Here is a 25687-nt window from a genome sequence, read left to right as displayed (position 1 = left end):
ACTTAGCTATATTTGAGATGCAATTTTCAAAAATTAGTGTGGATCACATGTCTTTACACTCTATCTTAATTCAGATATTTTACTTCTTTTCATTTTAATTCATTATCACATCTCTTTCACTCCTTCAAATCAAATCCACCCTAAAATACAAAAAAAAAAAAAAAAAATACAGTCCCCCCTCGGTCATTTCCGGGATCCATCCTTGTGTATTAACATATATACCTTGTTAAATGTTAATGATAACTAAACATTTGTTAGATTTTTTTATGTAGAAAAAAAATTGTTAGATATTTATATATAATTAGTTGATTAAAATATTAATGATAATATTAAATTAACATTAATTAATCTGCACGTTAAAATACAGTATATAGTGGACAGTAATGTTTAATAAGCATCGACTAACCACATTTTCATATAAGAGATCATGTAAAAAATAATCATTTTTTCTCTTCAAATAAGCTCATTAAATTTCTAATTACCATATTATTACACACAGGAGTGAGACATTGGCAGATTTGCACTGCATAAGGCCTAATATCATGCTTGCAAGCCAATGCCTCTTACTAGCTTGTTTGAAATTTAACCTTCAAAACAAATTGATATGTAAAAACTATAAAAATGCTAGCCAAAAAATGGGAAACGTGCATGTGCCTTTTGAAATACCCAAAAAATTACACTTCTATCCCATATATAATATTAGGTAATTTTTTATTTGTATGTTTTTAACTTTAATCTTGATATTTACCTTAAAAGTGAACTTCCTTTCAGAAACAAGGTTACACCCTGCTAATTAGTTATTTATATTAAAGAAAAAAGGACAAACAGCATATATAAAATGATTTTGTATGATAAATATATACGTGTGTTTATATGCAATTGTCCAAATCAAACCTTAGTTGTTGTTGTTGTTTCCTTTTTCATCCTTAATTCTTTTTAAATGTATTTTCTGATTTTGTCACGTGATACATTTGGAGTCTAGAACAAGCATTGAGATGCACTTGGGAAGACACTCAACCAAAGACAAACTTTCCTAATTCCTATTCCTAGCTACTAGCTAGAGTTATACATATGATTTTATCACAAAAAATTAATATTATACGTGATATTACACACCTACCATTATATGTAGTTATTTTATTTTAATTTATTGTATATACGTATTTTAAAAACGTATCTCAAAATTAAAGGAAATAATTGATAATTTTTGTGTTGTGTCGTGTTATGTTGTTGACAAAAGAAAGTGGAAAACAAAACTTACTTTTTTATTCTGGTGCAGTGGTCTCTCTTTTTACATGGTTGAGTCACTTTAGTGGTACACTGCATCAAAGATATTCATGATGACAGATCATGCAATCAGGAACTTTCCTACTGATCGAATAGAAGAGATCAATGGGGACAAAGACACCGAACAACCATGCAATGCAATACTAAGAATTAAGCAATACCGTCCCAACTACGTACGTACGTACGTACGTACAGAACTATATATTATACTTGCAGAAAGGTAAATTTTCCGTTTAAGTTTGTCCATAAAATGGAATTATGAGAAAAGAGTATACGAGAAAACACCTACGTGTGTCCACTTTCTAATAATAAAGAAAGAAAGAGAAAAAGAATGAACAACAATATATGGGGCATTGGTACGTTTTCAGCGCGCGCTCTGGTGGGGACGTGTATGCCCTAGTGAAAATGGATCCAAGACATATTTGGTATATAACTTGGAATCATTACCCGACAAAATCAATGAAAAGGAGAAAATTCTGGAATTGGTTATTATCAAATTGGCAAGTTATATATTGATATATTATGTGAAAAGAAACTATCATGCATTGATGTAATATAAGTTATTAAGAGCTGAGATGGGATGAATAGTCTCACTCCAGCGCCCCTCCCACATCTTATCCATATCCATATAATATAGCAAGCGTATATAATAATGATATTTTTTTATTCACAGCAAGCATAAGTGCGTGCGTCCATGGCAGTTTTTTTAGTTGCTAGCTGCTTAATTACATATGTTCTGCATATTATATATTATATATTGATTATTGATGGTTGGTTTTGTTTTGTAGGGGTAGTGTGTTCGTATGCAATCCTAGGAGTTTTTTCATCTTGTTATCGCTGGTGTTGCCATAATCTGTTTGTTATACTGGGGAATATTACTTGTAAATAATTTAATTGTATCTTTTCATAGGAAAGGGAGGGTATTTAGGACCGGTCCAAAGATCATTGAGATTTAAAATAAATTTTAAAATATTTTTTATTTTATTTTAAATGAGAGAGACATATATTAGATTTTTATGATCAAAATGTGTGATTTTTTTATACGTGTGACTTTTTTGTTTTATAATTTTTTATGTTAATAACTCTAAAGTTTAAGCTTTAATTGTTTTATTATTGGATCCACCATGAAGATATCCTTGTATCCAATCTTAATGAACTTATTTGGCATAAAAAAAAACAAAACAGCAATCATAATGATATGTAATATGCCCTTTCCAATACCTTTGTATATGTAGAGAGAAAATAAATTGTATACTCACACTAACGGATCAACACAAGGTTATGAGAGCAATTATTCCCACAAAATTTTGTTTTTTGCATTAATATATCTAATTATTTTTACTTTTTTCCCTATAAAGAAAATAGTGTTGTCCCCATAAGATATATTTTTAAAATAAATATAAAAAGTTATAAGAGATAAAAGAGAGAATAAATTGATATTAATTTTATCATTTTATCTTTCTAATTCTTTTAGAATGTTGACAATGAGAAAATCATACAACATTTTCAGAGAATATCAAAATGTATAGAGAATAATTATGATTTATAAAAATATAAGTATTTTGAATTTTTTTCGTCAAGACATATATATTTTATAAAATCTTGTAATATTTTTTTTTATAAAAATATTATAAATTATTTATTGTTTTGTACTCACAATATAAAATATTATGCATAATAGTTTATTCACTTTTATAATAATTACTTTAAAAATTATATAAATGAATTTTTTATTGATTGGTAGTGTATAAAAAATAAGAGAAAAAGTAAAAAATATAATAAGTGATGTGAAGAGAAAGAAAGACAAAATGAAAAAAAAGTAGGTAGATCGAGAATTAAGATGGAAGAGAAAGTGGTACATGATAAAAAAAAGATATCCTATGTGACGTTTATAAGCTAATGCGTAAGTTAATTTTAATTTAGGGAGAAATTTATTTCATTTTTTTATTTTTTATAGTAAAATATGGTTCTCAGTAAGCTTATCCAAACATATTCTTAGTTTGTATTTATGTCTAATAATTGGTTTATATTTACATTTATATCTTTTCTGAGTTTTATTTAATGTGCCACTCAACAAAATAAAAATAAAATAAACAGCGCAAAAAAAATTTCATTGACTAGAAAAATGCTGAAACTAGCCTTAGCCTATACTAATTTAATAAATTTAGTATCGGCTTAGCCTACATTAAAAGAAAAAACTTCTCACTCCTTACTTGACTAATATAATTGTTAATGCTTATTGCTTGACCGTTGAGAGACATTCACAAAAGAAATTATAATGAATAGAGATAGAGTACAGGCCTAGGTAATTAAAAACATGAACATATGGTATTTTTTTCTGGTAAGGTACAGCTCATCCTCGTCTTATCCCCATAATATAAATAAGTATTAAGTACTGATGAACAGCATGTGTGATTACTACTCAATTAATGTACACATAAGTTCAACTATAGTGATCAATTGTGGTTCATTCACATGCGAATTTAAATTAGAATTAAGAAAATATACAACGGATCTAAAGGTCCACTCGAAAATAGAATTGAAAACTTTAATTTTGATTCTATAAAAAGTCAAAACTAGTAATATTGGATTTAGAGCTTTATCATCAGTTTTATGTTACAACAAATAAGAAGTTGAGATTACTTGATTATAACTGTAAATTAAATTCAAATTCTACTACTGTTTGAGTATTAGCATCAAAATAATATATAATTAGTTTAAATTATTAGAGATATGATTCTCAATTCAGCTTTCGCTTGTGTTTAGTTTGTGACGGTGATGGTGGAAGCTAAAAAGTTGGAGTTATTGAAGAAAATTTGCAAATTAAAAACGATGATCATAAAATGCCAATATATGAATATAGCGACAGCGATATCGATCAAACACCGCTAGCAATGATCAGATGATGTTTGTGACTATGGTGATGCACATGACCAGCAGCATAGTGTTTGAGTACAGCTGCAACTTGCAACAATAGTTGCGGTATATATGAACTACTATTTTGATTTTCATAAATAGTTAGAATTTTCTCTTAGGATGTAATTTTTTTTTTTTTTGACAAAGGAAAACCCCTGCTTTTCCATTTCAATATAATGTGAAATACATAGAGGGATACAATGAAAAGTTTGCATATCAGGATTCTCTTAGGATGTAAATTAAAATTCAAAATATTATAAAATAGCTATTTTTATTTTATGTAATTGAACTTGAACTCAAACAAACTATATAAAATTGGGAGTTCAGACTTCGGAGATTTAACTCCAAGCCCAATTTCTGTACAATAGATGGAACCTAATTCAGTTTGACTTTTCATGTGTAAAATGAAACAGTCAAAATCTCAACATTACTTACATCAAAATCATAAATAGATAGGTATGCACATAGTCAAAATTTGAAATTTTACTTGCATCAGAATCGTAAATAGATAGGTATACACGTGATATTTTTGCAAGGACTAACTCATGCAATTTATACTAATTGAAATTTGATTGATGTAGAATCATCAGTTCAAATGACGAGTTCCCAGCTACCAAATCTAATGAGTGTAAATAATCAAGAAATTGTTATTGTACGGCAAAATGAGTGAATGATATAAATGTAAAGACAATAAAAGGGAAAATATTGCGAGGAATAGATGGACCCACGCAAGCATGCATGATACACCACCAAAAGGAAAAAAGTACTTTGTGCGTCTTTATGATGCGTGGGTTCTACCACACGCCCACTTGACACCACTATCAATTTTCATTCATTCTTTGCTTTAATTGAGTTGTTCATAGACAAAATTGCTGTAGCTAGTACGCACTCAACACTCACATATACATTGATTTTTCAGGAACTGTTATAATTAAATTCTCATCTTAATTTTTTTTACCAGTGCCTATTAACTTTTTTTAAAAATGAATATTAACTTCCTCCATTTATTGTTCTATAATCCAAATCTAACCCCTCAGAAATGAAAAAAAAAAATAATCACGTATGCAGTATTATAAGTTGTTCAACTTTAAAATAGTATTTAAATATCGATGATAAAACATACTGCATATTATAAGAGAATTTTTAAATGCAGATGATCTGTGAGTACATTTTAAAATATTTTAGGAGAAGATTAACTTAATTGATAAAGTATTGTTTTATTAATGATAAGAATTATAATTTTTAAATATAAGGATATAGACAATCAAAACTTTTAGTTTTAAAAATTTAAAAATATTTCATATAATTGAATATTCTTTTAATGATAATTTATAAATATTTTACTGTATCTAACATTGATTAAGTAAATTAACTATTGATTCGATAAATTTTTAATTACATAATTAATTAAAATTATTATTTTGATTTAATATAAAATTTTAAATAATAAGTATTACCAAATTATAAAGACATAATAATGAAAATACGTTTAGAATTTATGTTATTTTAGTAAGACGAAATCAAATTTATTATATATAATTTTTACGAAAATAATATATGTTTTAGTTTATTTAAAATATGTTATTTTTAAAAATCTAATCTTTACTCAAATTTAATTATTCCAATATATACTTGGTATAAGTAGCGCCAAAATCAATCAATCCAAATGTCTTTTCTACTGAAATTTCATTTCATCATGACTCCCTTAGTTGTGTCGGGCAACCAACAATCCACATGGCCAAATTTTATATGTTTGGTAAGTTTTGTTAGAATCCTATGAAAGACAACATGTTGTTTGTCATCAAGTAATGAACCACTTCTATGTACAAATTTAGGATTTTTAACTCATTTACCAAGATATATACTCGATGCATTTGAGAGAAGGTATCAAGATATATTGGGGGTCACATTAGACTTATTAACACAATTATCTATAATTAACTTTATTTGTTGATTTAGCTAGCTAGCATTGTGAATTATATATAAGTTGCGAGAGATTCAGTGTACGTAGTGGGTATTAATAATACTTCATTAATAAAGTGGATTAGTATAATGAATTATACTAATTTAATTATCCAAAACAGGAAATCAAATATGAACAAAATAATTGCTAATGATTATTTAAAGTCAAACTGACAACACAAAAAAATATTCAGCTGTTTGTTAGTACATCAATATATTCCTCATTCATAAATTTGATTAAATAAATTAGTAGACAAATTTGAAGTTTAATTCTTATATTCATTGACTCAGGATCTTCTGGAACCTGGCAAGCTAAGTACGAGTTCTAACTTTAATTTACAAAATCAGAGTCCGTCCTAGGATGCTTTGCTGTTGTTGTTGTTGTTGGTGCCTGGTGGGTTATCAAATCAAAAGCCCACTGTCCCCCGCATGTGTGTCGGAAGAGAGAGAGAGAGCATATCATTTGGTGAAATAAACCGCTGGAATTGCTTGTGAGCTTTTAAATATAGAAGCATTGATGAACTTGAACTTTACAAATAATGGGAAAAAAGAGAGAGAAAAGAATGTAATGAGGAAGAGAAATTCTTCTAAAAAAGAAGACAACTAAATATAGGAGTTTGTTAAGCTAAAAGGCCAACATTGATGTGCATATTTAGCTGGCATAGTACGTAGTAGTGGCTGAAGAGAACAGAAGAGAACGTAACTTCCTTCAAAGCAAGGAATAAATATGAAGTGGTGCGTAGAAAGACTCTTCAAAAGTGAACTAGTAAAAAGAAATATATTAATTTAATCTATTACTATAATGGATCTACTCCTAGTTAATTTAAGCGCCTCGATAACTATTGTGGTTAGAATATTGGTTAATGAGCTAAAATAAAAAGTATTTATTATAAAAATCGTAACAACACATCAAAAAATTCATAAATAATATAATTTTATGTTAAAGATAATGATTAACATTTGATTCTAAAAAAAATCTAATTAGCATTTCTCTTAATTTAATATATTGATTCAGTAATATATTCATCTTGTTAATCAATGTTTTTATCACATTGATTAAGGAATTAAAATGAAAAAAATATTTATTATAAAGGTAATAAATAATTCATTTTGTCTTACTTAACTTTTAGACTAAATTATACTGATCACTTTTGTGATTTGTTTTTAATATATTGGACATCTTTATATTTTTTTATCTCTACAAAAAATATTATAATAGTTTATTTTTCATTTCTCTAGACACCTTTTCCTTTTTTTTAGTTATTTAAAATGATCACACCTATGACTTTCATTTATTATACTCATTATCCTTTTTTTTGTTCGATATTACTTTTAGAGTAAATTACAATGATACTACTTCCTTTTGCTCTTATTACACTAGGCACTCGTGCTTTTTTGAACCCTCTAAAATTATTATAATTGTTGATTTTTCGTTTCACTAATTACCCTTTAATTTTTTTTAGTGTGAAAACCACTCTTTGATGTTTTAGACATGAGAAACATTAGTTTAAAACAGTCACATGAGGAACACATATTTTTAATAATTTTTTTTGCCTAAAATGTTCTTATTCATTCATTTTAACTTCATAATTATTTTACATTAAAATGATTTTTGAAAAATGTATATGTGTAAAATAGTTTATATTAAATTTTGACAAGTTAAATTAAAATTTAAAGTTAAGTAAATTAAAAAATTGTATATAATTAAGTGTTAAAATGACTGCTAATAATATTCTTGATACATTATTTAAATATTAGTTTCTTTTGTCTTTTGTTTTTTCTTTCATAAATGAATGTTTTTTTTATTGAATTTATTAAAAGAAGTTTCACTAAATTAATAGATATGATTAAAAAAAAGAGTTATAAGTGTAATAAAAACAAATCATAAAAAATGATCATTGCAATTAACTAAAAAAATTCAAAGATGACCAATAAAACAAAAACCAGCCAATTAAAATATTTTTATAAGATTAAAAAAAAGAAGAAGTACCCAATATAATAAAAACAAACCACAATATTTCATTCTAGTCTACTCTAACTTTTAAAAGTAACTCATTCACGCGTGAAAACGGACACTTTGCATAGTTAATGACCCTTCCCTTGCATTGGCTGCTTCGTCATAAATGATTTGTTGAATTAAATTATGGTATCTTCTTTGGATAAAGTCCAACACTTGCTAAGTTTCTGACATACAGCCTGTAAGAATCATTCCTACCATACAAACTGTCGCCATTATTTATCTTTATTACTTAAAAAGAGTGAAGAGTGATGTACCACACCAGAAACAAAAAATTGTGCAGGAATCGCAAACTATAGTATATGAAAATAAAAGAAACCTAAACTAGGCAGATTTGTTATTAATAAAGTTTTAACTTGAAAGTTTTTGCTTCAACACATATATTATGCTCCACTAATCCATGTAATACCCTCATTTCTTAGTTTTTGTCGTCGCTGGATGTTAGATTCGGATCATGTGTAGAATACGAGTTGTGCCGTGAGAGTGAAAATTAAACAAGTAATTTAATTTATATTTTCTAAATTAAAATTAATATCTTTTTACTATTTTATAAAAATATTAAATAAAAATATATTTAACAATTTAAAATTTAAATTTTCTTCATCTGATAAAGCTAACAAATAAGTTTTAATAAAAATATGTTCTGAAAAAAATAGAATTATTTAAAATACGTAATTGTGAAAGAAAGAAATAAGAAAATTGACAAAATAACTAACTCACTATTAAAAAAACTATTTGGCATCCACTTGTTTCTGTGGGCCAAACAAAATATCCACCTGTTCCCTTTCTTGAAGCATGTTTTAAACAGGGAACAGTAATTTGAAGAAAAAAAATCAGAGACCAATATTATAAAGTTTTAATCTATTTTAAATTTTTTTTATACGGTTTGATATTTTTTTATACGGGTTAATCTATTTTAACTATTACACTATTTGCATTATTTATTTTATTTTAAAACTTTACTTCAAGATATTTTAAATACACTAATTAAAAAAAATGAAAGTATGGTGTTTAGATAAGTTTATGTTAATCTATTTTATTTTAAACTAGGTTAAGAATATTTTAAAATATAATATTTATAATAAATGAAACTAAAAAATTATAGTTAAAATAATTGATATATAAATAAAAAATTTACAAGAGTTTAAAATGAATTAAAAATCTAAATTATAATTAATCCAAAATATATTTTTATCAATAAAATAAATTAATTTTTTTTATAAAAATAACATATAAACATGTCTATTTATATTATTTTACACTCATCAACTAATAAATAATTTTACTTAATATTTATCATTCAATAAGCTAATTTAAGGACTTTCCATTTCTAGGTACACATCACACAAGAATTTCTTTGTTGAGCATTCGTCTAGTTGTTTTTTTGTTCTATAATTGTATGTGCCATGTTTATAAATTTTTAAATTTTAAATTTGACACCTTTTCCTTTTGGAAAGTAAGACTTTTTTTTCAGATATTAATGATACGTGAAGCAAAAACAAGTCAAAGGTGTGGGAGGAGAAGTTAGACCCCTATAATAACATTGTATTGTATAGTATAACATTCCTGATGTGAGATATCTTGTTCTTGGTCGGATTCGCCAAAAAATTATAAGCCTGATGTTTTTTTTTTTTGGTTTGATATAAAATTAAGGGTATATTAAGAGTATAAAAATTTAGATTATGTTTGGTTACTTGTAAAAATAATTTGAGAGTAAAATTTTGCTTAAAAATTCAATTTTAAAAAAACAAGGCTTATATTTTTTTTTTTATAAATTTAGGGTGCAAATTTAAATTTAATCAAACTTAAGTTCGCAAACTTTAATTTAAATTTCCACAAAATCTAGTTTATATCGTTATTCTTGATTTGCACCACATTTGATCACAAAAGACTTAAGATGTTTTGGTCAAACAAACACAATTACACGTACTTGTTATTTTTATTTATTTTTTATAATCTCTTGGCTCCTATCTGCATTATCTGCTTGTTTCATGATGTTAAAAGTAAAACGAACTTGCTTTCTTAAGATGCATTTATTAATTTTCTTGTCTATGTTAAGAGGTCCCGTTTTACGGTTTATTAACTTAATATTTTTTCTAGTTAATTTATTGAAGTTCCTTTCTTAAAAATGAAAAAAAAAATGCACAAATATTATTAAGTCGGCCTAAACCCTAGGTTTATTTTATTGTTGTTTTGAGACTTATTCCTGCCTAAAAAGACTTTAGGATGGATGAAACAAAGCAAGCTTCTCAAACAATTACGAATACACGTCTCCTCGCATTTTGTTTGTGAGATCTCCCTTTTCAATTTTTATTTTTTTATTTTTTTTATTTATAATGAACATGGGATTTTGTTTAAGGAATCTAAACTCAATTTTATTCCCATTTTATAATAATTTTTATTCTGCTTCTTCTAATTGAAGAAGATGATACTTAGAATAAAAACAAGAAGAAGATGATAGAAGAAAATATGTCTAGGTCATGGCTAGGTCTTGTGTCTCTGTTCAACCAAATAAAGCAATACGGAATTCATAGGATATTGCAATACATTTATCTGCTGAATGCCAGCTAGAGCAATAGTAATAGTTGTGATCTTTGAAACAAGTCATAAAAGAAGCATGGGGGCCCCTTGATGAAATAGATATTCTTGTAGTCACAGTTCATTCACCACCGACAGGGGAATCAAGAACAGCGACTGAGGAACTGTTAAGGAAAAGGCATGAATTGGGTTCACATTTGCCATTTGAGAATTGAGAGTAAAAGCTACAAATTTAATTTATTGCATGCCCCTCCCTCTCTTGGGTGGACCACTGCTCAACTGATTCATTTTGCTTGGGGACGGTGCTCTAATACTCAGCATAATTGTCTCTGGAATGTGGAATCCAAGTCTTTCAACTTTGAATTCATCACGCTCCACGGTTGTTGAAGCAAAACAAGAAAACAGACATAGAAGTAGTTATAATTTTGCATTTTGGACTTGGTTTGGTTTCTTTGAATATTCATGCATGCCGACATTATGAAACAGAGTTGTATTATTTCTTTTTATATATACACTTTTTACAATATATTTTTTTTCATCGCATTACTTATTTTATACTACGTTGCTCATTCCTTTTTCTATATTTTTTTTAAAATTATATTGTACAACTAGAGTTTTTCTATGAAAAAAGACAGAGATAGTAATGAATGCAACGAGTTGTGCTTGTTTTAGTAGATGAAGTACAAGAAGACGGAAAATATGAAAGGGACTGAAAGTGCAGAATGAAATGTTTATAGTTTTAATTTAAGTAGAATTTGAACTCATTGTTGTTAATTATAAAATGGCTGCATTTTACCGTTGGCCGTCCTGTAGTGTTGTACTGAGCAAATGTGAAGAGACAATTATGCTTAAATTAGCTAAAAAAATTAAAATTGTAAATAAATTAAATTTATTTTACTCTTAATTTATATAAAAATGAAAAATTATATTTAAATATAATGGATATTCAAGGCTTTTAAAAGATGTTATTAATTTAAATTTATTTTTTAAAATTCTTTAAAGAATTGTGTATTAAGAGAATATTGAATCACTCTTGAAAATAATATTCTCTAATTTCATATAATATAAAATATATATTAAAATAATCGAGTTAAATGTATAATTAGTTAAAATTAGAAAAGAAGAAGTGGAAATTCTTTTAAAAAATAATAATTTGAGAGACGTTTGAAATCATTTTAAAGATTTTCTTAATGGTGAACCATGTCTCTTAGAAAAAAGATATATAGTATAATGATAGGTTATTTCAATATTAATGGCTTATTTGGTAGGTGGAGAGAAAATAAAATTTTGAAAATTGAATTAAAGAAAAAAGTGAAAGGAAAGAAAAAATTAAATTTTTATTTACATAAGTTGACATTTCTCTCTCTTTTCTTTTATTTTTTTCTTCAACTAAATACATCATCATTTGTGTTTTCTATCTTCATTTCTCTCTGGATCTGAGGCTATAACTAATAATGTTAGAAGTCCTTAATGAGCCAAGCAGCAATTAAAGAGTGGCCGCCTAGTCGATTTTGGACTCGAATTGGTACTGTCCATTTATTTAACTCGTTATGCTTATGATTTTAAAATAGACCATTTACCTACTACACCAGGTGCACGTTAAGATGAGGGTATTATCAATTATATAAAACAGTGTTATTTAGTTTAATCCTTCAAACTCAAAGCATAAATTTATTAACATATTTAAAACCTTCATACTAAGCCTTTAAATGAATTTCAATTTTCAGGTTAGCCTTAAGCCTACTAAAAAAAGTCATGTTTAATTGGGCCTCATGACAGTTTTGGGAAGCCCATCTTTTCTTATCTTTCAATTGAGGGTATTGCTATGGGCACCATGAAAATTGCCCATACACCCAACATAACTTGCGCAATTCTCATTTTATCCTTCTGTAAAAGAAATATGGATTGACAATCCGTAAGTGACCCATATGATTTTTTTATTTTTTTTTCAAAAATATGTTTTACAAATTAATTTAAAATTAATTTTCCAAGCAAGAATTGAACCTATGTCTTTCAAGTTATTAGCACAACACTCTAACCAACTAAGCTTATAAATAAATTATATTATAAAATAATTAATGCCGCTATATATAACACTAAAATTTCTAATGTATATTTAATGCACATGTAAATTTAGATAATAAATTTTGTGACAATTAATTTTGATATAATAATTAATATGTTTACATATATGAATTTTTATGAAATCTATGATTTTTATTTAAAATTTATATATGTAAAAAAATATAATATTAAATAAAATTAATTGTAATAAGATAAAAAATACATTAATAGATTTATTTTAATATATGTATTTCATTTGCTGGGCATAGTAAGAAGTTTTTATTCTTTATTATACCATTACCTGCATATTTTACCATAAATGATACGCGTATTTTTTTTTTCTTCCTTTGCTCATTTTCTATTCGCAAGTCTGCAAGACATGAATACAGACTTTAGGCTGCTACATAAGGTTCAAATTTCATCTGATCTAAATTTACAATGCATAAATATATAATTGGTTTTGGACGAGCCAGCTTAGAGGTGGAGTGTCCATTTGAACTGTTTTATTAGGTTCTGCTGTCATTCTATGTTCATTATGATTGTGTCAATTAAGAGAAACAAATTAAATGTTATCAATAGCGGAGACAAAGTCAACAGGTTTCAACTTTCAATGCAATCAACGGTAATCTTCTGAATCTACTAAGTTGGTTTCAGTGTACCGATTTTTGCCTCTTTTTATGTTCTACTTTTAAGTTCAATATTCTATTTTGAGTTGGAGACTACTTATATTTCCATGCATCCAATGAGTGGTGATGCAATAATGTTGCAAAAACTACGAAGTTGAATCTATGCATCAATGGAGGAGTTCTTCATGACCATCAATATCAGGTTATTTTTTCCTTTTAACACTTATCACTGCATTAATTCTTACAATCAATAACTTATTCAGCCATTTTTTTTTAATATGAATGCCATTTGAGCCAAACATCCAATAGCTTCATTTCGTAATAATTTTATGGCTCCTATTCTTATTTATATCAAAGAAGGTGAATTGAAAGACTTATAATTAAAGTTATAAGGTTGACTTGTTGATAAGAAAGAAATGTTTAAGAACTAAAAGAAGAAAGGAGAAGTCTTGAGTTCTAATCCTCCCATTAATATTCTAACAAAAATGAACAACTAATAGTGAAGATTCACACCTTTCAATAATGGTAATCCACTCTTAATGCACGGATACTTCACAATTTATGATGTATTCGTATCTTATTTGTATCAGGCATCGTTACACTTACATGCAATTGCATTATATAGCTGCCTCTAGATCATAACTTAATCAGATGCTTTATATTCTAACCTCCTATATACATTTTTTTTAAATGGAGACAAATTTATCATCGTAACTTGAATTGTAATACTTTTATTTACAAAATACTTTTTCAATAAATTTTGCAAGAGATTAAAGACTACTAGTCATACGATGATGACAGCAAACCAATACAAATATCAACTACCTTAAGAAAAATACTTTAATAAAATATAGGAAACATAAATACAATTATATTTAGAAAAGTAGCAACACATATTATTTAAATTATTTCTTTTAATATATTCTTTATTATTGATTAAAATTTATTAAAAATTACAAAATCATAAGCAAGATGCATTAAATAAAAAGTAAGACTTAACAAAAATAACATTTTTTTAATCCCATAGAAAAAATTTGATCACTTTTAATTCCCATATTTTTGTCGGTTAGCAATATAATTCTTCCTGTTAACTTAACTACTGTTGTGAAAAATTTTGAAGTATTTTTAGTCTATAAATATTAATCGCGATTTTTTCATTTTAATCTCTAAAATATTTTGTTGAACACTTTTAGTTATTATAATTTTATGAACAAAAATGATAAAACAAAATTTTATAGGTACTAAAAAGTGATGAAAAAAAATCAATTGTTTCTCAAGTCTTTCTCTTCCGGTCTATCTATTGGATCAAACTAACATAGAACCGCTTTTTCTATTCTTTGGTCCAAACATAGCTGGTCACATGTAACTATGTCCTCAATGACTGCCTGGGTGGATAGAAGAATATGATTTCTTCAATTTTTTGAATTGTTGAAGATTTTTCTCTGATATGGCTACATGTTTATCCTCAAACTCCTTGTGAAGCCACCTGCTAAAGCACCATTAGGAATTTATCCAAAATACAACCAAACCAAGTCAAGGATATCATCCTAGAAGTAAATAATTAGGAGAAACGAAGCATATGACAGGAATTAGAATAGGAATCCATATTTTCAATGCACTATACTCGCTTGGATGTATACAATAACATATTTTCATATGTATGGGTAGGCAGGGAGCCAATCACAGCTTCGTTAAATTTTTTTCATTCTTTACAGATCCACAATCAATCTTAGAAATCAAATTCAGCAAATTGCAATATTTTTATGGTCACTGATAGACATTGACAGATTGAGCACTTGATTACTTTTAAATAACAAAGTTCACGACAATCCACATTCCAATACCAAAAGTGATTCAGTCTTTCAAAATTCACTTACTTCATATCTCAAGAAGGTTCAAGCACATGCTTGAGAATTTCTATCGCCATTTTAAGGATATCTTGTTCCTTATGTGAGGTCACAAAATTTACTAACAAAAATCCATTTGTTAGTTCCTCGGTACATGGATATGCTTGTATTAGAAGGTTGATACAAGGTTAAAACTGCAAAAACTATATTAAAACCCAGATGAACTTTCTTACCCCATGCAAGAACTGGAAATCCCCATTTCTGTTTAGGAACCGCCATTACATATGAGGCAACCTGCAAAAGTATATTACAATGCATTAGTAAATTGCTTATATGAGATATTACTTGGAAGTTGGAACTTTGAAATGACTAGGGAATATATATACCAAGATTGATGCAGAAAGGGAGTGAGGAGACCTAAAAAGAAACGACATTTCATCTTTTTCGTAGAGAAGATCCATAATTTCCATGCAAGTTTCAATGCTAATCAATTCGCCAACTTTGGCCACTTTCCTGGACTCAACGATTCAAAAGCGGAAATCAATGGGAAGACACAATACAAGAAACAGCCTTAATTAAATAATTATAGAGATAAAAATATGAGCCACACTCACTTGAATTGAATCCAAAGATCTTCAAGGAACAGAAAGGCAATATTTGTTGTGCCAATCTCAAAATTCAAAACCTGGAATGTTACCAAACTATATCAGGATTAGCTCAATTCATATAGTTGATGATATTGATACCAATGTTTTAAAAAACAGTTTGCAACTGCAACATCACCGCAATATAAAACCTTATTCGATACTTAGGCTTCAAGTTAAGTTAAAACTGCATGAAGACCACCTCCTGTAGAGCAAATACCCGAAAAAAAAAAACAATATAATAGAAAAGGATAAAAAGGACAATTATAAGAGAAGAGAGAGGTTAGTTTGGTTTACATGAGCAGATTGGATGAGGAACTCAAGCATGGGGAGCCGCTCACACCCATATTCCATTGCAACCAATCTCCCTTTTCTTCTTGCCAATCTCAATGTCATGTAATTTCCCACCACAGCCACCAAACGATTAAAATACTCAAACTCAAAACCAATATGTTCAAATTATTATACTAGCTAGCCGTTTAAATTCGCACAATTAATATCATTCAAATTTCTAGCTTATTCACACGCAACATTTTAAGCTTCATTGTCAGTGCCCATTTAAACTTTCACTAACTCGCCGTGAGCAAATATGAAGAAAAATTTCGATCAACTTTAATTTCCTTTATGGTTGTGTTATATATGAGCAAGTTCTCTAATTAATTTAAACATCGACACGTATCTGTAGCTTGTCAGCAAGTTCTCTAATTAAGCATCGACATGTAGATAGTTTTTTTTTTAATAAAGGAAAGTCGGTTTTCTATCTAGGTACATGTCTCATAAACTAAGGCTGTTAAGAAACAAGTTGCAATTAAAGTGCCAGTGCTTTGAATTGGATTGAGTTTAAGAATATATAATTCTCCTCGAATGGGGTTGAAGCAATATGGTATATATTATTACAGAAGCTTTTACTTTATTAGTTTTGAGTTGAAAGACTGCACGCCTCAGGCAATGCTATCGGCTGGAAACATATGTATAAACTATTTTTTTTTTCACAAGTTGCATTTATAAAAGAAAATTTTATTCATAAAAGTTTTGTGCAACTGTTAATACAAATAAGAGAAAGACAGGGAGAGAAGAGAGACAAATTAAGATGAGTACGTAATGCAATAGAGAGAAAGAAAAAGAAATATTGTATTGTTATATAATTTGATTGTGTGAATATAATATTCCTTTATAAAATGATATATACAAGGGGCATTTGTTTCAGGATAATATTTTTAGTCCTAGAAATATTTTTTTTTCAGAGAATATAACATGAAAATGTTATTTTCGGATATTATTAAAAATGTGTCTAGTTAACTATTAAAATTGGTTGAGATTGTTTTTTTTTATATATTCCCAATAATGATTAAAATATATATTTAGTTGATTTATTTTTTCCTAGGAATATATATTATAATTACTAAAATTTTTGCAACACCCCTTTTTTTTCCTAGGTGTTTGACGATTAGGATAATTGAAAGATAAACAAAATTATCTATTAAAAAAGAAGCATTGGAGAAAAAAGAAAAAATATCATAAAATGTAGGAATAATTGGCTGTAAATCAAATTGCGGGAATATTAATTGGGTAGGATGAAATTTGCGGGATTGGAAAAAAAAATTAAGCATGTGTCATGAAGAAACAATGAGATATTAGTGGTAATAGTTAGTAAGAGGAGTATATATAGATTTTTACTCATGAAGAGATATTTATGTCTTATGAGAATAATTTTTTCTTACCTCCTCTATCGAGAGACTAAATATTGATCGAAGATGTGATTATGTATTTTCCAAGAATAAAATATACTTATGATTAATTTTTTATGACCTCATAATAAAATTGAGATAATTTTTTCGGTCCTATTTTTTCGAGAATAACTAAATAGCCCATGAAATAAATGTCTCTTAGAAAATATAGATTTAACATTTGTTTGGTATCTTTATTGGAAAAAATAGCATTTACTTCGTTCGTATGATTTTGCTTTTTTCATACAATGAGCACAAGAGGATGATCTGATGATCCCACTTCCTATCAAATATAAAAAATTATGTCATTGCCTGTAGTAACAAACTTGCTCAATAATTGGCTTGTACTTTGTCCTCTTTCAAATTTAATGCAAAATTTTCTTTTATATTTCATCAGCTAGTATATTCGAATTTTAATTACGAGCAATTATTGTTTATCGGAATCTCGCTACGTACATTAATTAGTCCAATCTTAATGGTCACAGGAAACCCCTCTTGATGACTGCTAGAAGATCACCTATGACTAGCTGATGAAAGCATTAGAAAGTATATTCTTTTGCCTTAGGGAAATTAATATCACGAAGTTTGTTTCCTTGTATTATGAGCATCATTTCATGATATCATGGGTTGATGCCTTGATCTTTAACCATTAATTAAAGAGCAGATGTCATCTGTTAGAGTATTCAACATTAGATAGACGGAGAGAAAAATTCTTCAACTCAAGACCAACAACTATAGAATGTAACGTATTAAAGAGCACATGTCATCATTTCATGAATTTTATTACTATCGTATATAAAAAAAAATAAGTAAGAAAAAAATGCAAGGAGTCTGCTGGGTTGAGGAGATCAAGCTTAAAGAATAAGAAAATGTATAATATTAATGTTCAATGACATATATATTTGCACATTCTATTGGATAATTCAAAAACTAGCAACATAGTGTAATAGATAACACATTAATAAACAACCAACTTCGGTGTATCTCTCATCAGCAAAAGAGCTAATTCTGTCACCTCTTAATTTGCTTTCTTCTCTAACTACTATAGTTTCCAAAGGTCAAACTAGTACTATGTATATAAGAACACTAGTATTAATTAGTTAATGATTCACAACCGGAAACTTAATTGCTTTTTACATACAAACTCATCATTGGAGAGAAGTCCAAAGTGGGTTTTAATTTGTTCAAATCTCTCTGACAGAAACAAACTTTGAAAGCATTTTAGTGCTGATGAAACCCTGACTTGTGCTATAAATAATGTCTTGACGGGCCTATGATCCGATAGTTTTGATTCACATCTAGCATACTGAATTTGCTTTAAGCCGTTGCCAAACCATATAATTCTGTCACACCTAAAATTAAGAAAACAAAAATATGACAAAAATGCATCATTGATGTACAAGGATGTATCTAATAAGGCTTTTTTTACACGAGAGAGAAAAGTTACTTAAAGTTAATCTTAAACATACAATTAATCACATAAATACTTAAAATTGAAATTTAAGTTACTAATAAGATCACATGAGCAGTTAAAAATGTAACATTGTAATAACGTGACTTTTGTATTTTAATGTTGTCATTGAAAACAAAATATGTTATAATTGATATTTACGCAGGCACGTGTCTTACCATGCTGGTGCTCGCTTCTTCGCTGCGTTTTTGCCTTGGTAACAACATCCATAGTACATGTCTGAATTTGGACAATACTTGTAGGTTGGAGCAAATTTGATTGCTCCTTCATGCCATCCTTTTAACATGTTTCCCCTCATTAGCTCCATCGTTAGCTTCATTTTCATTCAATTCAAGTTAGAGAATATACTAAAAATTCCAAGAAGTGTGTGCATCTACGTGTGCATTTAGTATAGAGACGGAGAGTACGTGTGAAAGAGGTATCAAGAGTTATCAAGGTGAGAGTATAAGAAGAGTTAATCTTAATTATATAATTAAAATGAATGATGAAGATTAAATTTAAGTAAAATAATCTTAGTCATATGATCAAAATTTACTCTTCTCGTCTCTCATGTACATATGTACATGTTAAGTGTATTTTTATTTATTTAGACACCTGATCATATTCTAGTAGGGAATCCCAGTCTTCATTTTCAACAACTAAACGTGTTGTTTCTTCCGGTAGAGAAATTCTGTAATTTAAATCTCCAAGCAATATTACGTGTCTGCACAAGACAGGGCCGTGATTGATTAAATAGTTAAACTTATGCAACATGAATATCAAAGTAAAAGTAATTAAAAGTAAATTCAGTTTGAATATAGAGTAATTGATTAAATGGTTAAAAGTCGGCATGCAGAAAGTAAATTCATTTGAATATTGAGTAATTAAAAGAGGTCAAATGGTTTTACCTTTTTAATTATATTTCAATATCTGCAAATGTGTTTTATTCTATTTGGCACCTTTTTGCAACTTTTTCATTAGTTAATTAACTCACTGTCCCACTATAGTAGAACAAATTCGTCACATATTCTCAAAGTTGATTGATTTAAGGGTATAATAATTTAGTTTCAAACACAAAAACCAACAAAGAATAATATTTAAGTGTTTTGGCGGCCTTCATCAGTATGTAGTTGGACAAATTCAGAGCTGGAGACTCGCAAATATATAGTGGTGCTTTCAACTAGCAAGTAACAAATTCATTATTTTAAAAGCCATAAAAGCAAAAATAATATTTAATATTCGCACCTTGTTTTCATGATTTGTTGGGAAAGCAACCTAATTATTATCAAAATAAACCAAAAAGCAATTATTGAGGTTGATCGGTTGGACGGTTTCTAACAAATGTAGTAATTTGCTTACTCATGATCAAGAATCTTTCTTGGCAAATCAAGCATAGGACCTCTAGGAAAGCTTGACCTTGAAAATATTTCAGCAACATTAGAGTTTCTATGCTTCTCATCCCCCTCTCTTCCCCCAGAAGCTAGGTGACAACACACAAAGCAAAAGCTTGTTTCATGTAACACAAATCTCACAGATACAGAACCCTGCAAATCAATCATGCATGCATAGTGGTAAAATTAAGTAAATTTAAATATAATCAAGTACAAAATTAAAAAGGACTTGTTCCTAGCTAGATAACCAATTAATTAAGATGTGAGATTCTGGACACTAAATGAAGTTGATGTAGACAGTGATGATGAATGATGAACATATAGTTATACTTCAAATTAAGTGCAAAAAAAATAGATAGATATACATATATGATGCTTGTGTTGAATTGAAGTGGTAATTAATATAATTAAAGTAATGAATATGAATAAAGTTGGGTTTGGTTAGGTCACCTTGTTCCCTAAGCAGCCCATGATGCCACATCCGACACGTGAGACACTTGAATGTTGAATGAATGGACGAAGTTCTCTCTTAGCCCATACTGATATCAATATACCAACCATTTGCTTGCTAATGATACATTCGAAATCTTGTGGGGCTTCACACTGCTGACCTGGATTATTATTATTATTTCCAGCTTCCTTATTATTGCAACAAATATTGTTCTTCACATCCTCCTCCTTTTTATCATCTCTGAAACTGTGATGTGTGCTCTTGTTTAGAGCTTTTCCGATTATGGAATTCCACTTGGTAGAGATCTTATTGTTTTCATACCCCAATACATTGGATGCTTTTAGAGGCACAATTTCTTGAAACCTGGATCGTGAAACAGTTGAAAATATGTTACTACGTGCATGACTTTAATAATTATTAATTATCAAAAGAAGCTCAATTCATACCCAAGTACATAGATGTCACAGGAATTGTTGGATGTCTCCAATAAATCCTCCATATTCAGTCCTTCATCTGGGGCAATCCCACCCACGTTCCATGTGCTGACAAAAATCCTTAAATGATTAAAGAAAATGATGTCAGAAACATATATGATCATGGAGCTCAGTCAAAGACTGCAGTTTTTTCTTTATGTGCAATAAATAATAGTTGCCAGAAGTTAAGAATACAGAACTAATACATATTATGATGTTTTTCTTCTTACTTGTATTTGTCTGTATCCTTGTGATCATTAAGAATGGATTTGGAGCTCAGAGATGACTGATCGTGACCCAATAAGGGTATATCTGTATTATTACTTGGATAATCTGCTATAAAATTGCTGCTTCCGAGTCGCTTGTTGAGTATCTTATTAGCCACTAATGCAGGCCACATGAACTAAGGAAATTATATGCAAAAAATCATTCATGTCAATAAGAGTTTGGAAGAAATTTGAATAAAAAATGGAAGAAATTAATTAAAGGCCGGTGAGAAGGCAAGTTAGTTGTACTTACTTCAACTAGCTTTCCAGTCATAGTAATGGTTTATACTACTTTTGGCGGCAAAAAGAAATGATCAGAACAAAATGACAACTCCACAGCAATAAAGGAAAACGGATCATATTGATATCATGCTCATGATGAAGAGTGCAAGGGTGAAGAGAGAGAGGGAGGGGGAGAAAACATGGGTCTTCTTCAAGATTCGAATTCTTCTGTGCATACGTTTGTTGAAGGATATATATATATATATATATATATATCTTACTTCCCATATTTAACTAGTTGAAAATGGGTGCAAGTGGGAGTAGCGTGGTCCATGAAAAATAATAGGCAAATAGGAAAAAAAATGATGACAAGTTATTGGCGCAACAAGTTGCCAAGCCTTTTGCATGCTAACATTATCAGTATGTTTTGATTGGTGAAAAAGGACCGAATATTTTTTTGGTTTACAGCAAAGGTGCGATATTTGACTAGTTTCAATGATATTATAAGTTTTTTTTATACAAGTTTAAATCTTAAATTTTTTTATCATATAAAGTAATCTACTAGCAACGAAAATGATATCCGTACGTCATTATATAGTCATGAACACTAGTTTGTTTGTATGGTTAGAAACAACATAAGAAATACTAAGCATGGATGGGCGGCACAACAAATTCGCCATTCATAATGAACTTTATCTTATTATTTAAAGTATGTTTTAGCTTAACCAAATTATATGCATGTTCCTTCATGAATAATTATATTCTTTTTAGTGCACCATTAGTTTATGAACTTAATGATTATATATTGTGAACATGATTTTTTTTATACTATATATCAATCAATAAAAAAATATTTTATTATATAATTTTTGAAGTAATTATTATAAAAAAAAAAACAAATACACAGGTTTACACTATCAATATATAAGATTCTTTTTCTTAGTTCAAGAATTTAATCTTCAGTGTTTATGCACTATTAATATAAGAGCACTACTTTATCAATTAATCATAAATTATTGTTAATACAAATTTTAATCTGCATAACAAATGTTGCAACTAATTAAATGGAACGATTAACATGCATGTTCTGATGTTCCTCCATAATAATTACTTTTTTAGTGGACAAACACAGCGAAATTTCCAACAAAAAATTGAAGGAAATAAACTATATAACTAATTACAATTAAGATAGTGCACTCTTTATTGTCCGGATAAGGTATCACCTCTATTGACTTGGATAAGATAATAAATATGGCCATGAATAGCCCATTCCCATTAGACATACATTTCGGCATTTTATGCATAAATCATTTACTTTATGCCAGGAATTTATAATGCAAAGTCTGCATTTGCAAATGCCCCCTTTTCTCATTTTCACTCATTCTCTCGCATGGGAATGTCTGGTTTATTTTTATTTTTGTTTACTATAATTAGGAGCATATATATTGAAATTTATATAATAGTGAAAAATATATATTTTTTATTATTTCCTGCACAAACATTTAATTAAACACAAGAAATAAAGTAAAAGTAAGATATTTTTATAATTAAAATAATAATAGAAAATAAAAATAAAAATATTTCCTCAAACTAAATAGTTTCAGGATTTATTAAAATTCTTTTACAAATGAATATACACTATTATAGCACACATGACAATTAAAAGATGACACCACCTTCATCAGTCTCAAGAGACAAGGTCAACTCGGATGGAAACACCTCAAGAATTAATAAACAGACTAACACCAAGGTGGCTAACTTTTGGGCATGGTTTGGATTTTAAAAATTTAAATCCAACCCATAACATGAGGCATGATCAACGATAGCATATTCAATGAACAAGCTCTAGTACGAGAAATTCCTCTACCATTAGTTGTCAGAGAGATCCATATGAAAGATGGATCAACCGTAGCATGATTTTAATTTTTTCAGGAAATTTGAATGCCCCAAATGAGCGACCAAACAATGTCGAAGATTTGGACAAAAGCTAAGAACACACTATTGAAGTAATATAAGTAGCAGATTCATTGTCCAACCAACACCTGTCAATGCACTGACCTATATATATATATATATATATATATATATATATAAACGGGACAATCATGCCTTTCAAAGAAGACGAATATACAGAGGCCAAATCCCATTTTCCATATATTCCTCCAAATGTCAAACCTTTGGAAAATTAGCATGACATTAGCCAAATTTAAACATAAAGTCATGCCGCACAATAGAAACAACCTTACAAATACTCATCCAAACTAATAATGTCAATAAAAAAAATAAGGTGACAAAGAACTGAAGTAATTAATGACATTTTGTGAAGTCATAAACTTAATTAAAAAGGTCACAAACTAAACTGATCAACGATTACTATGTCAAAAACTAGTCCAAATTAAGGCACTTACCTAAAGTGATATTCGATCAATACACACATCTTATTACATTATCCTTATTAAATTTAAGATGATTATAATTTAACTGTTGCAAAAATTTAATTCAAAATATTCCCAATTGTGAAGTTGGACGAGCAAATTTCTTAATTGAAGGATATGTTTTGATCTGTAATGCTTGTCTCGATATAAACCCATAGATTAGATTGACTTGAACAAAAACCAGCTCCTAGCCACCCGCAACTTTACTTGTCAAGTCTATCAATTGGCCACCCTCTCCCTTCATCGATTTGGAATACTATTAAGAAAGTGCAATACTTCAATTGTTTATAATACTATTTTCCAATTAAAATTTTAATTTCGCTTTAATAAGCTAGTGCGAAGGTCACTAAAGTAAAATTTTAATTGATAAACAGTATCAAAAAACATGTAAGAAAAATCTAAGTTTTCATACATACACTAGTACTCCTCAAGACTCTATCATTCGTCTAGGAGAGAGAGAGAGAGAGAGAGAGACGAGGTAAGTATTTCTCTCATGCAAGCTTAAGATGATGCAATTGGTTAGAAAGAATCTAATTAAGTCGATCCACGCATAGGGTGCATCAAATTAATTAGTTAGATTATTATCAGCAGTTATTTTGTTGCAACTTGGTAAAGCAGCCAATAGGCGGTTATATATCTTAAACACTAATTCAAAACCTTTACGGCACAGGTCCGAAATTTTGAAATTTCAGTCAGCATCATTAACCTCCACTTGCTATATCAAATTATGTAATGCATGGTAAGTATCTTAGTTCGTAGTAAATACAATATTAAAACCATTTTCACCAAACTCCATAAGTCAACATATTGATCTTTAAACATCAACCACAAAAAAAATATCAATAATATTTGAGAGTTTCAACTTCAAGTTCAAAAATATGGTTGCAGAATCCGACATTTGTGTGTAATTTTTTTATATAAATATCAGTGATGACGATGATGGAGATAACAAGAAGTCAAGAATGCAATAGTCATTTGTTCGTAAGGGACGTTTAGGAATCACCAAATGAGCAACAAATAATAGCTTCATCTTTACTTTAATGAACATCCTTAGCTTACCAATGTGTTATAATGAACAGATAAACAAGCTATCACTTTTTTCGCTTCAATAATCAAGCTATCACTTTTGGACCCGTGAAGAACATTTCTTAATTCATAATGATTGACTTTCAATAAGAGTTATTCAACAAACTTACTTATATATAATTACATTTTAAATGCTGCTTATTGTTTAAAAGAACTTCTACAATAATGGCCTGCTCTGGATGGCATGAGTTTTAAGTTTTTTATTCTTAAATATATAAAAATTCTGAAACAAATTATGTTCATCTAAATAGAGCTGATTAGTTTGAGACTCTTTTACCAAAAATT

General features: G+C 28.5%; 1 protein-coding gene across 2 annotated transcripts; it reads right to left on the bottom strand.

Annotated features, from left to right (window-relative positions):
- Positions 1-18482: 18482 nt before the first annotated feature.
- LOC114402666 (type IV inositol polyphosphate 5-phosphatase 9-like) lies at positions 18483-22140 on the bottom strand. Of its 2 annotated transcripts, XM_028365316.1 has the most exons (9): positions 21913-22140; positions 21624-21796; positions 21367-21474; positions 20920-21283; positions 20438-20622; positions 20324-20353; positions 19694-19802; positions 19258-19412; positions 18483-18980 (listed from the first exon to the last, which is right to left on the bottom strand). In XM_028365316.1, exons 1-9 carry the CDS (start codon positions 21931-21933, stop codon positions 18737-18739), a joined length of 1389 nt encoding a protein of 462 aa, XP_028221117.1. In that variant the 5' UTR covers positions 21934-22140; the 3' UTR covers positions 18483-18736. The 2 variants fall into 2 exon arrangements, with proteins under 2 accessions (XP_028221117.1, XP_028221118.1); XM_028365317.1 differs by lacking the exon at positions 20324-20353 and having other exon boundaries at positions 21913-22139.
- Positions 22141-25687: the final 3547 nt, after the last annotated feature.

The sequence above is a fragment of the Glycine soja genome, chromosome 20 (assembly GCF_004193775.1).
Source record: "Glycine soja cultivar W05 chromosome 20, ASM419377v2, whole genome shotgun sequence".
Taxonomy (NCBI): Eukaryota; Viridiplantae; Streptophyta; class Magnoliopsida; order Fabales; family Fabaceae; genus Glycine; species Glycine soja.
The sequence above is the reverse complement of the archived record's forward strand: the minus strand, read 5'-3'. Positions and strand labels throughout refer to the sequence as shown.